Genomic DNA, 16,470 nt, shown 5'->3' on the forward strand with positions numbered 1-16,470 from the left:
ATATTGTTGCAATATCTATATATAGATATAGATATAGAAAGTAGGGTTTATTTGGTCAAGATAATGTGATATTTGATTTTGTATGAACATTTAGGAAGTGCTTTTGAGAAGATTTCAAAACATTGAGGTATATACATTCGCAGTTAGAAGTTTACATACACTAAACACAGTCTTGAGTTCCAATGATTTCTCCAACTCTCATTTTTCTGTGATAATTGAGTCGAACACAAACTACTTTGTCACAAAAAACATTGATTAAGTTTGGCTCAATAATGAATATATTAAAGTGAAAAAAAAATTGACAAATTTAGGCAATAGGGCGTAAAATTTTATCTTAGGGCCATATCGCCTAGCCCTTTTAGTTAATTAATCTAACAACTAATTTTTCCATTATTCTGATTATCTTTCTGAAAAACAGACATATAAAGCACATTGTAAAAATGATAATAGTGGCATAATTTACAATTAGCATAAATTCCAAGTCACTGCTGTGTTATGATATTAGCAATAATAAACCCCATTTGTCATGTTGGGACCCTCACCACATGGTTCTGACAATAGAGCGGCCTGCGTGTAGACCAAAGCTTAAATGTGGCCTCCTTGCACTAACAAAGTCTGGTAAGCAAAGGAAAGTGCACCAGCCCTAACGTCCAGTAGGTGGCGCCTAATTGTCACAGTCCACCCCCAGGTTTGAAAACTTCCATCTCCCATTGTCTGAGAGAGCATCGTCAGCTCCGCAGTGACCGGATACGTGGATAAGATAAAGATAAGTTTCATAGCAGTCCCCTCGTAAGGTTGGTGTCTGTTCAGCTGTTACTAAAAGGAAGCACACAAACATTTGGATTTTACCCGCCTAGGCCGCAGTGTTTAACCTTGCTGGATGAGCCAAACTGCCCCGTGTTTACCAGACACGTTACCGATCCAGAGAAGAGCTGTACAACCCCAGTCTCTCAACCCTCCAGCAGGTGGTTTTCCCTCAGAAAACGCCCTCTTTGACCCGTTTTCTATGCCCACGTCGACCTCGCTGTTTGAACAGCCACTGCAGGACGCAGCAATGCCTTTAATCCACGCCAAGGAAGCAAGCTGGATTAAAGAAGACACGCACTACAAGTGAGGCTTATCTTGTGTCTGGGCAGATACTAGAAATTAGTATGTAAAAAAAAAGGACTCTGTGGTCCACAAACTCACAATGTAGCTGAAAAGCATTCAGCTACATTGTGAGTTTGTGGACCACAGAGTCCTTTTTTTTATTTGCTGTTACTTTTAGACTGTAAAACACTTTGTTGCTTGCTTTTCTTTGTGCTCATCACGAGCTGATTGGAGCCTCTTCACTCTGTGGAGCTAAAGTGTTAGCTTTGCCGCCGTGTGAGCGTACAATAAGCCGCATTCCAATAGAGCAGTGATCATCAACAACTGCTGGTGGTTGACTGTGATATAGGTGATAGGAGCCTGACTGGTAAAGGCTAAAAATGCCTTCAGTTTTGTAATAAAATTTAAATATCTAAACAATAAACATGAAACAATAATGTTTTAGGCCAAAATGTGATTTTTATATCATTTAATTTGAATGTCCGGCCCCCAAGGTGTCTGTCCGGAAAATATAGTTGGTGACCCCTGCTATAGAGGATCAGCTGAAGGTGACTGGAGCCCGAGTTCGTTCACCGGCCGCTGAATCATAGGAAGGCCAGTTTTGTGTCTCCACAGCTGTTTCTCCCTCTTTGCTATGCTCCGAGCTTTAGCTCTTTCTTTCTCTCTCTATTAACCCACACAAACACGAGTGATACATACACCTAATCTTATGAGCGACTTGTTGGAGACTTATGGTTAATGACCTTGCTATGACATTCGATATGGTTGTCTTATGGTAGCACCACCACCTTTTTGGAACAATGTCTTGTGTGTATTCAAAAGAACACATGAGAATGACAGTGTTCCACCATGGTTTGTTCAAGCCTTGCGCAGGCTAGTCACAGGTTGTGTCAAGTCAAGTCCTGGACTTTTGGACTTTGTTAAGGCAAGTCAACTCATCAACTCATAATTTCCTTACCTTTTCTGGCACAGAGTCCATGACCAGGTCACCATACATGTTCATAACCTGAATAAAATAACAACAAAGGAAGATGTCATATGTAAAGACAGATCTGGGAAAATCTGTGAGTAGTAATTACTATAGGTGAAATTTAACCCATTTATTTAATGTATTTGTTCAAAAGAACATCTCTGCCATCTGCGACCCTTTCCTGTTTGTGTAGGGACTAATCACACTTGAATACATTTTGTTTTGGTAGGACTTATGACACCTGTACTGATCTTAGTAGGAAGAGAGACTGCTGCTTTGCTCCAGCACGTGCGTATGTGCCTATCAGAATGCAGAAAATGTATCTCAAATCCCTTATGCAATGCTATGATCACCGACAGAAGAACCCACGATCAGACGCAGATTGGCACGAGCTCCTGTAAACGATTATTGGTATGTGTAAACTGTTCAAAGATGCCACCCAGGAGCACAAGGAAAGCCTGTTGCTGATGTCCACTGGATATCTAGCAGGCTAAATATCAGGCTGAGCCACAGACGGTTCAGGGAGCCAGGAACAAGCTACATCCTGAAAGTGAACAGTTGGCTACTCAGTTCAGCCGGCTACTTTTTTAGGCTTTATTAATTGTTTATTCGAATAAAATACTTTTGATTTACAAGTTGTGAGTGTTCATTTTAGCCTTCACTGTCAAACAATGCAAGCATGATGACAGAGAAAAGTAACATGCCTGTCTTCATAAGTCCGCCTCCACAAGCTCTCCATATGTGTGTGTGTGTGTGTGCGCACGCTCAGCTGAGAGGTTGGGTTCTGCCAAGTACGACAGGCTGGAAGGTCCATGTACTTGGTGGCCAACGGATTTCGTTTCCAAATGAGAAAACCAAAATCAGGAAGCGAGCGGTTTCCCGACTTCCATTTAAAAATAGGAAAACAACAATAATATTAAAACTGCAAGCAGTGATGAATGGGCCCTCGCCCCACGTAGTTGGGCCGTGGTGCCGTCGGAGGCCCATGCCCAGATGTGTGCTCGCCCGTTGCCTGTGGAAATTTCCTACCTAAATGGGATACGTGTCACAAAAAACACAACAGTGACATCTTCGGTGACTTCCTGTGTCCAGTGGGTGGCGCTATGGATATGAGGCAGTATTGATGCATAGAAGTATGGAGGATTAAACCCTCTACATGTGTGAGCAATTTGGTGTAGATGGGAACTTGTATGTTGAAGTTGTAAGGACTTCCTGCTTCTGGCGAGGGATCGAAATTGACCACCCCCGCCACGCCCATCAGGTGTAACGGAGGCGAAAGCTTTTGACAACACATCAACTTCAAGGTCTGAGGATGTTATTGAGTGAAGAGTGAAGTCTGTGGTGTTAAATCTGTAGGACGAGTTAGTTAAAGTACAAGGCTTAGAAATTGGGTTTGTACAGAATGGGAAAAGCCATAAGGGGGTCATCGAAAATGAACGCAGCGCCAGCACTGCACGCATTTTCAGCGAATGCAATTATGGAGGAGCTAGTTGCACAAAATGAAGAAAAAAATCACCAGTTTGGGATTTGTTGGTTTTAAACTGGATGCAACCGGCAAGCCAAAGGACCTAACTGAAGCAATTTGCCGTTGGTGCAACGTAAGGTACCGGCAAAGGACTCTAAGGCTACCAATTTGCATGAGCATTTGTAAATACACCATCCTGCTGAGTATGCTACACTTACACTGACTCCTTCCTAATCCGGTTAGAAAACCACAGATTTTGTCCTTTCCTGTTTTTGGCACTTACAGGCTAATCATTTATTGAGTGAAATTTTCAAGAAGGAGCACCATTAATTCACCAAAATAAAATATCAAAAATAGATCAAAATATCGGCTCCAACAAACCAACCAGCAATGGGTTGAGCCTTTCGCCGATAGACTGTATATTCGTTCAATCGCCCAGCCCTACTCTGTATAACAAGTAGTGGTGGAAAGTAAATTTACTCAAATATTGTACAGTTTTGAGGTACATGTTCTATGAGTATTTCTATTTTGTGCTAAATTGTACACTGATCCTTTTCAGAGGCAAAAACTGTACTGATTACTCCACTACATTTACTTGATAAATAACTTAATTAAAGTTTAGTAGGCTTAATACAAAATCTAATCAACATATAAATTATGATGTAATGTTAATGATTAAAGTCCGTGTAAAGCAAATTCAGCCATTTTCTAATAAACACATTAAATAGGTTATAAATGTATTTCCTTAAAACATGTAAAAAGCCATTCAGCCATTTATAATTTAGTTATGGAGCTAGGCTACCAAACTGTATTTCAACATTTCTGTGTTCAGGATTTAATGGGCGGGTCAGAAATCATAGCCGCGTTACGTAACGCGGCTATGATTAGCATAAACCCCGCCCTGCTGCGGAAGCATTATAAATACGTTCAGTGCATTAGCTTCGGTGGTTTTCCGCTAGCTCTCGAGTCTCGGATAGCATCGCTTTTGATAGTTTGCAGCTAGCTAACCAGTCATGTCTTTCCCGATTTTGGTTTTCTCATTTCTCAATGAAGATCCGTTGGTCGCCTAGTACAAGGACCCTGAACACACTTGCAGTGTGTGCAGCGCATGTGCGTAGCAAAACGCCTTGCTTTTCATTTCATTCTCCTGTAGACTGTCATGTTGACATCATGCCAGTGTTTAACTACAGTTTTAATGTATCTATCTGTAGAATATGTCACAGACATAACCAGAATACACAGAACAGTTGAAGGGCAGTTTTTTGTTCATCTCTCTCTCTCTCTCTCTCAACAAAAGTAAAGGAACAAAACAACTTATTTATTGAAAATCATCAATAGCAAACTCTATATAAAAATATAGGGCATGTCTATAGGTATACCCTATATACCCTATGTATATAGGGTGTGTGTCCACAGACACTGCGTAGTGTTTGGACACACACATATAAGCAGTGAGTGTGTGTACCTGGTCGTTGAGCCAGTTTTGTCCATACAGAGTGCCCAGGTCATCCATGGTCAGAACATGGCGTTTGTAGTTGACCCTGAATGTTTTAGCCAGGGTTGATCCCGACGAACGCTGGAAGGATTGTATTAGGTGCTGGACCACTGCTTTCCTACAAAGAACAAAAACCAATGGACACATGAGTAAGCCAGTAATTAATTTACTCCCACAGCGTCAAGTTATACAATCCCCCCACTAGTTGCAATCAACACACATATACACATACATATATACACACCGATCAGCCACAACATTAAAACCACTGACAGGTGACGTGAATAACATTGATCATCTGATCACAATCTGATGTTCTGCTGGGAAACCTTGGGTGCTGGCATTCATGTGAATGCCACTTGACACGCACCACCCATCCAAACACTGTTGTGGACCAAGTACACCCCCTCATCACAACAACACTACCCGATGGCAGTGGCCCCCCAGCAGGACAATGTGCCCCGACACACCGCAAACACTGCTCAGGAACAGCTCGAGGAACACAATAAAGGTGTTGTATACATACACACATGTATATACATATACATGTACACACACACACACACACACGTGTATATACATATATAGACACACACACACACACACGTATATACACACACACAAACACACACACACACACACACACACACACACACTTGTATATACATGTATATACATGTGTGTATATATATATATATATATATATATATATATATATATATATATATACATGTATATATGTATATATAGATAATATTTATACATGCATATACACATACATGTATATGGGTCAATGACATGACGCCTACATTTTTTGCCCAACTCTATTTTTTTACAGTTTAAAAAAAGTTTAAATGCATAAAAGGAACCACAGATATACAATATATCTCCCACATATATACCTACTTTAACCTTTCAAAAACAGTGGTGCGACTGTCCGGCCTTAATTGTTGTTTCGAAAACGTCTTTAAAATTACCCTAAATCTGTTCAAATTTATTTTCTTTCCTATTTGGCATGATTTCCAAAGGGTTTTGTAGTCCTGTATAATTTTCAAAGTATTTGTAGTTATAGTTCCATTATAACATACAAGCAAACTTTGTCCGATAATGTCAATTTTATAAAATATCATGTGGTGCGACCATCAAGAAATTACCACTTTGGGAATTTTATTCTGAAATCCAGTCAAAGACAGGAAGTTGCATCATCCAACAGTTTGCCAAGAACCCTTGGAGACAGCAAGCAGGTTTGTTAATCTTTCTCAAATTTGAGAAAAACATAACGCTTTTAACGGTTGGTATGTAGTTGCCATATTTGGATATCATGTGGTATGACCTCAAAAAAATTATGAATATTAAGTTATTTCTAAAAACATATATTTTGATTATGAATTTCAAATTAGCCTTTTGTATGAAGCTAGCTTGTTTTGTTAAGGAAGCTAATTATTTAGCTGTAAATGTTGACTGAACTTGAATATAAAATTTGGTGCGACCAGATATCATGTGGTGCGACCATTGCAGAGTGTTTTTAATGACCCCCTAGTAGGGGTGTGAATCTTTGGGTGTCTCACGATTCGATTCGATTCGATTCCGATTCTTAGGGTCACGATTCGATTCTCGATTCAACCGATTCTCGATTCAAAAATTGATATACAGTGCATAGTGTGTTAAGGCAAATTATGGCATCAAAACAATACAGTTTGTATAAGACAATGTAATTTTTAAACAAACTGATTCCAATGATGTAATCACACAAAGGCAAACATTAAAAAAAGGTCAAATTTATTCATGCTAAACAAATAAAAACTTACTTACTGTACAAGAAATAACTTTCATAAATAAAATTGCCTAAATAAAAGCTTAGGCCAGCTGCCTTTTTCTCCCAGAAGTTACAAAAATAAACTGTACACAAATAACACAAATTGGTGTTTTGTGTGATTTTTCAAAATAAATTTTTTTTTTTTTTTTAATCGATTTTTTAAGTTTATGAATCGATTCAGAATCGTGGATGATTATTATCGCGATTCTTATGTGAATCGATTTTTTCCCCCACCCCTATGTCATAGATAGGCAGTTTTTGTGCTTTTATATTTAATTTAAGACTTGCATACAAAAAGTACTTTATATTAATATTTTTGGGAATAGTTTTTTTGTGCAATTTGAGTATTTCTTTCCAGATATTTCAGAAATGACAATTTGTTTTTTGTATGTCATGAGAAAAATTTAAAAAAAACAAAAATGGAGCATGTAATTTCACTGTGGTAATTATGTATTTATTATTTGTTTATTAAATTTGTCATTTATATACTGTTTTAATCTATTTTACCAGATGCCACTGTCAAGCAAAACAAAAACCGCTCGCCACAGGCAGCGTATTAATGCTGACCCTGCGGCAAGAGAGGAGTACCTTGCTAAAAGAAAAGAAAGCTATCAGAGAAGAAAACGACAGGGAAAGATTCCATATGTGAAGTCAGATGATCTGCCACAGAGAGAGAAAAATAAACAAAGAGAGAAATGGAAGGCTGCATCTAGTGCTTACAGAGAAAGGAAAAAGATGGCAAATGCTGTTTTAGATCTGACACCACCATCTATGGAGGACATTCCACCAGTCCTGGTTGATGTAGATAGAGCACAAGAGGAGCCTGAAAATGCAGGCCAAGCTGTGGCAGACCCCAGACTTGATAATCAGGATTTTAATCCACCAGAGTCCTCCACACCAGATCAGACACGGAATACAGCAGAAAAATATTGCAAAAGACTGCAGAAAGAGAAGTGTGAATTGAAAAAGCAGGTCATACATCTAAGGAAACAGCTAATTGAGATGAGAAAAAGAAATGACAAATTCAGAAAGAATGAGAAGAGGTTAATGGCAAGAAAAAGATAAGCCCAAGTAAAAAATTCAAGCAAAGAGGGTCTGAGAAACTGAGAGAAAGCAAGCAGTTGTCAACTTTCTGTCCAGAGATGAAAGTAATCGTCTTCTAAATGGGAAAAAAGACACCATCATCAAACAGGCATGCAAACAGGTCAGGGCTGAAAAAGGTGAGAAGGATACTGGGGGGGGTACTTGACCGTTTGAATGGCATTGAATGTTGAAATGTTCATGTTTCCACTTCTATGGTCAATGACCTCATTCATCAAGCTAAAAGAAGACTCGAGTCTGGGTCCATGAAAGATGCTGTATACATACTGTATCCAACGTCACCATTTTAGTTGACGAAAAGTCTTGGCATTTTAGTCTAGTTTTGGTCAAAGAAAATCCAAAGTATTTTAGTATAGTTTTAGTCAATAGTCTTTTTTTAGTCTTTGAAAGCAGATTGACAGTAATGTTAATCACAATTAATCTAGTCAAACCACTAGATTAATTTTAGTCTTTTTCTCACTCATCTCACAAGATCTATGTCATTATTACCTGATGAAGTAGCTCCACATGTTGAATGATTAGGAATGCTACGTTGCTAGAGGAGCAGCTGCAAAGACACCTGTTGCTGCTTTCTGTCGGCCCGTGCCACACCGATGTGAACCAAAAACACTGCTGACCTGATGTCTGAAGTAAGATAGGTAATAGGTTGCCAAAGATCCCACCAAATTTTATTTTTTTAAGCAGGTAAATCGACCCAGATGAAGCTGCGACATCTCAGGAATAATAAGTTTTATCAGGCAGGAATACATTTATTGAAACACGTGAAATTACTCTGTAGCACGTTTCACCAGAGAAGCTCTGTTTGTACTCGCCGCACTTGGCACAGAGCACCAGTGTTGTGTGTGCTCCTCACGCAGGCACACACACACACACACACACACACACACACACACACACACACACACACACTGGCACCCTGGCAGCAGCACAGGAGGAGAAAAAAACTGACGCGCATCCAGTGAAGGCACTTTTTGGATTGTTATTTAAAAGTCTGTGACGAAAAAAGAGACACATTGTATTAAGTTTTTATTTGATTAAGTAGATTTCGTCTCGTCTTTTTTCGTCAACAAAAAATGCGTGTTAATTTCGTCACAGTCAGTGTTTAAGGGCATTGATTTCGTCTCGTCTTCGTCTCGTTTTCGTCATGAAATAAGCCATCGTTGACGAATATTTTTCGTCTCGCCTCGTCTGACGAAATGAACATGGGTGGTGAATCGATAAGACGCACTCCTCCAGTCTTGAAGGGTGCTGAGATTATTAATGGGGTAGAAAATAAGGAAAAAAGTTCTGCTACTAGTTCTTTGTATGATTTTTCTGTAACTTCAGTCTAACCTCGGCTTTTTGGTGCCTCAGATATCTATGTGAATTAAACCATATAAGGAGTTAAGAGGGGAAATGTCTGGTAACAACTCATGGCCATGCAATGATTCATTTCAGGCAAACTTTACCTATTTGGATAAATATACATATTGAAAATACGCTATAAAATGTAATACCTTTGAAAATGACATTAAAGACTTTTTAATACTTTTTAAGACCCTGCATACACCCTGCGATGGTCCAGGTGTGTGCAATGGGATTTTGAGGGATGTCTGATAGGTGTACCTGCACAAGCACATCTGTTGTTGCTTGTTGGGCTTGAGTTTGCTATGTTATGCTTTCAGCATAATTTTTGAGCATGCAGTACCCTTTGTTATTCAGGAGAATATTCTGGACAGTATTTGTCATTGTTTTGGATTGTTGCAATAATAATAAACATACATTTGCACAAAGCAAGCATATTTGTCCACTCCCATGTTGATGAGAGTATTAAAAACTTGAAAAATATCCCTTTAAAAAGGTACATTTACAACAGATAAAAAATGTGATTAATTTACCACTAATCGCAAGTTAACTATGGACAATCATCTGATTAATCGCAATTAAATAATTAATTGATTGAAAGTCCTACAGTGGGTACTAGTTTCATTTGGATGATTTCACGCAAGATTCACGCGTGAGTCACGGGAGAGTCACACAGATTTTTTGTGGAGGAGTAATTGTGTTTTCACCAGAAGCTGCAATGTGCCCAAAACAACCGCCAGGTGGCATCTCTGAGCAGCAGGACGCCTCCATAAGACAGCAGCACGGAGCATTGAACACAAATGGGGAATGCAATATAATAATAATACAGCATGGGCGAGCGGTCATAATAAGCTATAAATGCAGTGTATGCCCAAGCCCTTCAATTAAAATAATTGAAAATATTAATCTGGCAGTGTGTTCAATTATACAATACCTTAGTTCTACTGTTTTGGTCTTAAATCCGTGCCTAATCTGTCCCGTTTTGCTTGCGAAAAGCTGGAAAGCTGACAGCTTGTTTCGCGCATGCGCACTGTGACACCGAGTAGTACAGTTACTGCTAGAGGCTGTGTTTACTGTACAGTATATGAGCATTTTGAATGGCAAAAAAGCTGTCAGTGAAGCAGTTTATCTGCCAACGCGCATGCGCAAAACTGACTTGTTTGAATTGTTCAGCGGGAAACTGTTAGTGGTTCATTTCATCGTGTAGCCTGGTCAAAATGAGTGAAACTCATACGGCCCGACCCCCCCTCCAGTCAAACGATCTGGTCTGACGTTGACATATTGCCTGTTCATTCATGAAAACCATCTCGAAACACTCTCAGTCAAACAAGGTGGGGAATGAGAAATCTGCGGCGCTACTAGCCTAGTTCGCTCATTTTAAAAACACACCGGCAGCAGTGCCTACTGATCTGAGACGTGTCACGTGAGTTAAATGCTGTGTGGAAAACCAGCTGTGGTCTGTGATTGAGGTGCAGACGGGTGAGTTTGGAGCTGACGAGAGGATCGCGCTGACGACCGTTTCGTTACATTTTTCTCATTGAAAAACTATACAACTGGCATTTAGATGATGTTCTGCATAAAAAAACAGGTGAAATAATAACAATTTGGTTTTAGTAATCAACCGCTTATAGTGATCAAATGTACTCTGGACCAACGTGATCACTATAAGCGGTTTCCACTGTAGTAGTTAAAAACCATATTATATTTTTTATTAATAAATAAATACCCCCCTTACGGGCGCGCATGGTATTGACACTTCAGCATGACCACAGTAAAAGGTCACCGCTTGCCACTGTAATACAGTAGGCTATAGTTTTTCAATGAGACAAACGTAACGACGGCAGCTACAGTATACGTCTCACTCTCTTTTTTCGGTCCTCAGTCTCGTCAGCTCCAAACACACCCGTCTGTGTTTTTAAAATGAGCGAACTACTGTACAGTAGTGCCGCAGATTTCTCATTCCCCACCTTGTTTGATTAAGAGTGTTGCTGGATGATTTCTCATGAATGAACGGGCAATAGCCTGTGTCACTTTCGGGCTGGGCGATAAAACATAGGATATCCTGAAATAACTTTTCCTAGATAGAAATAGGCAACAAGACGCGGCCGATAGTTGATGGGACATCATTTCAAGTCAAGCGGGGAGGGGGGGGATCCTTGTACCTGGGTTACTGTTACCAAGGATACGGAAATAAAAGTTGCGAAGCTCCGGACAGAGTTGCGGTGATTGTATCCACTTTATGATAGGCTACATTATGAAAACACATGAGTCTATCACAACAAGGGATTTTCCAGATCAAATCCGTTGGATTATCACGCTGATTATCCATACGAGAGGTAGACTGCCGGTTCTCAAGGCCCGGACTTCTGCCAATAGTTTTTTTTTTTTTTTTTTTTTGGAGGGTGTGTGTGCCGAGCGGACCCGTTTAGAGAGACATGCGTCTGTATGGGACAGGCTTTTATTTAATTTTGAACAAACCTTATGCTCAGAAAAAATTTCTTAGGTCGCCGGATCTGAACCCGATCGAGTTAGTCTGGGCTTCAATGAAACGCTACATTCGCTGTGAGGCCAAACCCAAGAACAGAGATGAACTGATCTCCGCAATAGAGTCATTTTGGAAATATAAGCTCACCAAAGAGGCCTGCAACAAATACATAGATCAGGTTGAACAGGTCATAGCATTAAAGGGAGGACCGACTGGCATGTGACTGGGCCGAAGGATCTCCTGCTGAAAGACTGATGCGCACACTACGCAGATCTGGGGACACACTCTGCTTTAAATTACCTACTGTATATCATACTGCACTGTTCTGTATACCTGTCGATTTTTTAAATAAAAATGTTTTATTTGAAGCACGTAGGCTACCATGTACATATCTTATATTTTTGGGAAGTCTGAATTCCAGTCACTACACATCTTATGAACGTGATGTAAAGTAATAACTTTATTTTTTTTATATATTTTTTCAAAATGCAGCCTCTAAAACTAGAATGAAAAATATTTTACTATGTTCCCCCTTCTCGGCTCTATTGAAAGTAATGAGCTTAATAGACATATTAGCGCCTCCATTTATCTCTGACCAATAGGTGTGCTTGTAATAATTGCTGTGACGACAGCTGGACACAATGTAACACATTAGCGACACATTAGCATCCTCCATTTATCTCTGACCAATGGGTGTGTTTGTGGATACTTCACTCAAGTACATTGTCAGACAAAAGTCCTGCCCCCCACAGTACTTCACACAGCTGTTTGCTTTGAACAGAAAAAACGGTTCCTACAGTAGCTCTCCTCACACTTTTCAGTTCATAAGTGAAGAAATTTCGTCGTGTTTCATGTAATAAATTTCACATCTAAGGGGAGCTGAACATACAGCCTCCATTCAGAACTCCAAGACACATGTGCCAGACGCACAGAGGCATGCGTAAAACACAGATTGAGACCACTTCATGATTTTTAGTTATTTTTTTTAGTTCATTTTCGTTTCTTTTGGATTTTTGTGCGTATTACTGAGCCGTTTTGGTCCATGTTTGTAAGCCTTTTTTCCCCTGGATTATATTTTCTCAAGTTGCAACAATATAGTAATATAGTAATATATATTGTTTTCGTTTCATTTCGTTAAGTGAAAATCAATCAATCCATTTTCTTTGAAACTATGAGATTGTAGAGCACCTAAAAACCAAAGCACCAGTTCACTGTAGCGATTTTCATACACCAGAGGAGATTGCTCTAAGACTTCAAGGGAAGCTCAGCTCCCCTAAAATGTCACCCAAAAAAAAAAAAAGTGGTGAAATATGTACTGCTGTGTGTACATTTCATTGACTAAATACGCGCTAGAAAGCCTTCATCTTTTGTTCAGAATCAGCTACTTACCACAGGTAACCGGCGCAACTTCCTTCTCATTCATCCCCGCAGCGCCACAGCGCTTTACACAGTCGGATGCTCAGCTTCTACTGACTTCAATGGGGAAGCTATAGCGGGTTGTTCCACTGCAGCGAAACTAGACGCTCATTGGATAAATGCTGGGCTTTGTCCCGCCCATCGGACGCTCAGCGTCTCTGGGGGTCTATGGGGCAGTGGGCTGGCCCGGACGCTCGGCTTCTGCATGATGATTGGATGAGCTGTCTGAGGCGGAATCCTTTTTTGATTGACAGCTAAATGAGCGAATCAGCCATCTTGAAGAATAAACATCCACCGGAGCATTTTCCAAGTTTTTCATTCTGTTGTTCTGAACTGATCCGGAGACTTTACCGATCCCCAGCGATTGTGTCTTTGTTAAAAACGACTAGCGTTGTGTTTGGCGACTCTGTTCTGTCACTCTGCGGTTTCTTTCCCCAACGAGCAGCGGCAGCTGCGGAGCTTCTCCCCCCGTCACGATCACTCACACTCACAGGTGGTCACACTTCACAGTAGCCTAAAAATGAGCTTCCCCTCCTTGAAAGACCAGCAGCCGCCACTGTCATACACACACCCAGTCTCGCTTTCAATAAAACACACTCGCATTCTATTACAATCAGTGAAATATATGAAAACACAATTAAAAAAATGACAGTTGTTGTTGCTCTAGGTTTTTGTTTGGATAAGCTTCATATTTAAAAGCGCAATGTTCAGCTGTCAGAAATTAAAAGCAGCCTCCTCTTGTTATATTTGCAGCAACACTGTTGCTTCAGGCTGTGATCAGCTTTTTTGTATCGCTCGTAGCCTACTTTCCATTAAAACAACCTGCTGCTCTTGGCTGAAATCAGCCCGTTGTGGCTCCATTCTACGATTAAAGTAGTATCAACAAAGTCACTGTTAACAAAATCAACATCTAATCTGTCCTTTCAAATTGTGTGTTTGGTCCAGGCTGCTGGCACGAACGAAGCAGCTTAGAAACTGTTTAAACGAGCGATCGTGGGCTATAAGTGGATTGTTACATTCACGAGAACTTGCAGAAAATAGATATGAGACAATTTGCTCAAACTTGGAGCCAGACCCGGCCAGGCTACAGGAGAGATCAAAAATATGGAGGGGGCCAGGACCCCCATGAGAACCACTGATCCTGTTGAACGTAACCACTGTGAAACAATAAAAAACAACAACATTGATCTGATTCTTTGATTTTTTTGGGGATGTCTTGAATGATGTTTTCTGATTGATGTTATATATGTTTTTATCATGTTGTTAACTGCTGTGCATGTTTTGCAGAGTGCCTTGGCCAGTAACTTCGTCATTTTAATCTTATTTTTCATGTTCTGTTCTGTTTTTAGGGTGACTTTAACATCTGTCTAGGGACTACAGATGAAAAATAGCCTCTTGGCTAATTCTGGCGCATTTACAGTAATGTTATCAATGTGCACTGTCCCTGTTTTCAAATAAACTTATTATTATTCACCGGCGTAGCGGTCCCTCTCTCCATTTACTCTCTAGCTCTCTCGACCACAGCTGCAAATGAAGTAGCCTATGGCCTATGAACAGCGCCACTCTCCATTGCAGCTACGTTGTGGTCAAACGTGGAATTATCCCAAAATCTTTTGAGCTGCATTTCAGTACGATGCTTCCACCTAATGGCTACAATGTGACCTACATTGTAGCCACTACCTAATCACGCTTTCCGCGAGGGAAACCTCCATTTGAAACTAGTACCCACTGTAGGTGTTAAATTTGTTGTCCTCCTATCAACACCATTTAGTAAAACATCTGTGTTAAACATTGATTGTTCATCACTAGGGCTGGGTATCAATCAAAATGTTTCGATACAGTACCAATACCGATACCTTCAGTTCGATACCGGTTCCTGAACGATACTTTTTTCGATACCAATTTTATAATATTAATTCTAACACAAAGAATATTACATAACACATTACAGTACAAATCTTTTTTTTCGTTTTAATTTTTCAGCTGTTTTTCAACAGATTTACAGTGTTTGATTTGATTTTTTTCATTGCAGGCAACACAAAACATTTTTTTTCAGCTTCTGGCCCCTGCAGTATTTGCAAAACAATGATTTTGGCATTCACTGTCTGATAACTGAACAGGTCCATCACTCAACAAAATATAGAGAAATGTCCCACAAAGCAACATCACATGACCATACAACTGTAAGGTAGTAACTGGTCGTTTCTTTGGCAACTTATATGAGGAAAAGCCTCTGTCCTCCTGTCTGTCCGACCGACTCTTCGTCACATTCCTGGCCGAAAAACAGCGTCTGTCCCCGTCAAAAAACTTAAACTCACCAACTGTTCGTCAACCCTCCCGACCGAGGCGCCGGCTTTCTGTTTGAATTATACTCTGGTTCGTCTTTTACGCCAGAGCTACTCGGCTCTGTGTGAACAACCAACGGCGGAGAATTGGCGAACCGCCGCTGCGGCGATAATGCGGCGTCTGTGTTAAAAGGGCTGGTAACTGGTGGTTGTGATGGTAACTTGTGACCTTTGCTCGCACACTGTACGCCAAAATCATTTTCCCGGTTCGCACGTACATTTTTTAAGGGGCAAATGCGAGTGAAATACTTGCAGTATAGAGCCCTGCACAGACGGACTTGCCGGAAGTGCTGAGAGGAGGATGGTCGGTCCGCTCGTCTTGCAGTCAAACACTTCCTGCATGCCGCAATCACGTGTAACGTCACAGCCAATCATAGGCAGCATTATCAGATCTTGATCCCGCGATTAACCTCTGGGAACCGAAACTTGGCACCGAAAGACGAGGCATATTTTGATACTCGGTACTACAGAAGCATTTCGGTCGGTGCCATAAAAGAACCGAAGTTCAGTACCCAGCCCTATTCATCACAAATATTACTACCTCTCAACAATCTTAGAAAACAAGCATGAACAGCGTCAAATACGACACAATATTCTCAAGCAGGAAGTGGAATACCAAATGCATTTTAGAAATTTAGGATCATTTAGGAATTCAATGTTTGTAAGTAATTGACCGTTCTCATTAATCAACCGTGAAATTAACAAAATGTTAACTTGGATCCACCTTCCAAGAAAGATGTACTTATTTTTGTACTTAATATTTGTATTGTTCCATATTAAATGTTTTTGGGGAGAAAAATTGTGTTTGTAAATAAGAAGCCAATACAATAGAGCCTGCCTTTGTTTGATAATTGAATAGGAAGATTGTTTACATCAAAACTGCATTTGAGAGGAACGGAATTTATTTTTTTTCAGCATTTGGAATTAAGTACCACATCTTATAT

At 40.1% G+C, this 16,470-nt stretch overlaps 1 protein-coding gene across 2 annotated transcripts in view; it reads right to left on the minus strand.

The window, feature by feature from the left end:
* Positions 1-16,470, minus strand: part of senp3b (SUMO specific peptidase 3b) — a 65,354-nt gene that overhangs the window by 21,912 nt on the left and 26,972 nt on the right. The window contains exons 6-7 of one of the 2 annotated variants that reach the window (XM_084344082.1): positions 4,990-5,137; positions 2,048-2,095 (exon numbers count right to left, since the gene is read on the minus strand). In XM_084344082.1, the coding sequence (XP_084200208.1) occupies positions 2,048-2,095; positions 4,990-5,137 (196 nt within the window). The remainder of the gene's footprint in view (positions 1-2,047; positions 2,096-4,989; positions 5,138-16,470) is intronic. The other variant, XM_084344083.1, reaches the window with a different exon arrangement.

This window comes from Pagrus pagrus (genome assembly GCF_965226575.1).
Source record: "Pagrus pagrus genome assembly, chromosome: 22".
Lineage (NCBI taxonomy): Eukaryota > Metazoa > Chordata > Actinopteri > Spariformes > Sparidae > Pagrus > Pagrus pagrus.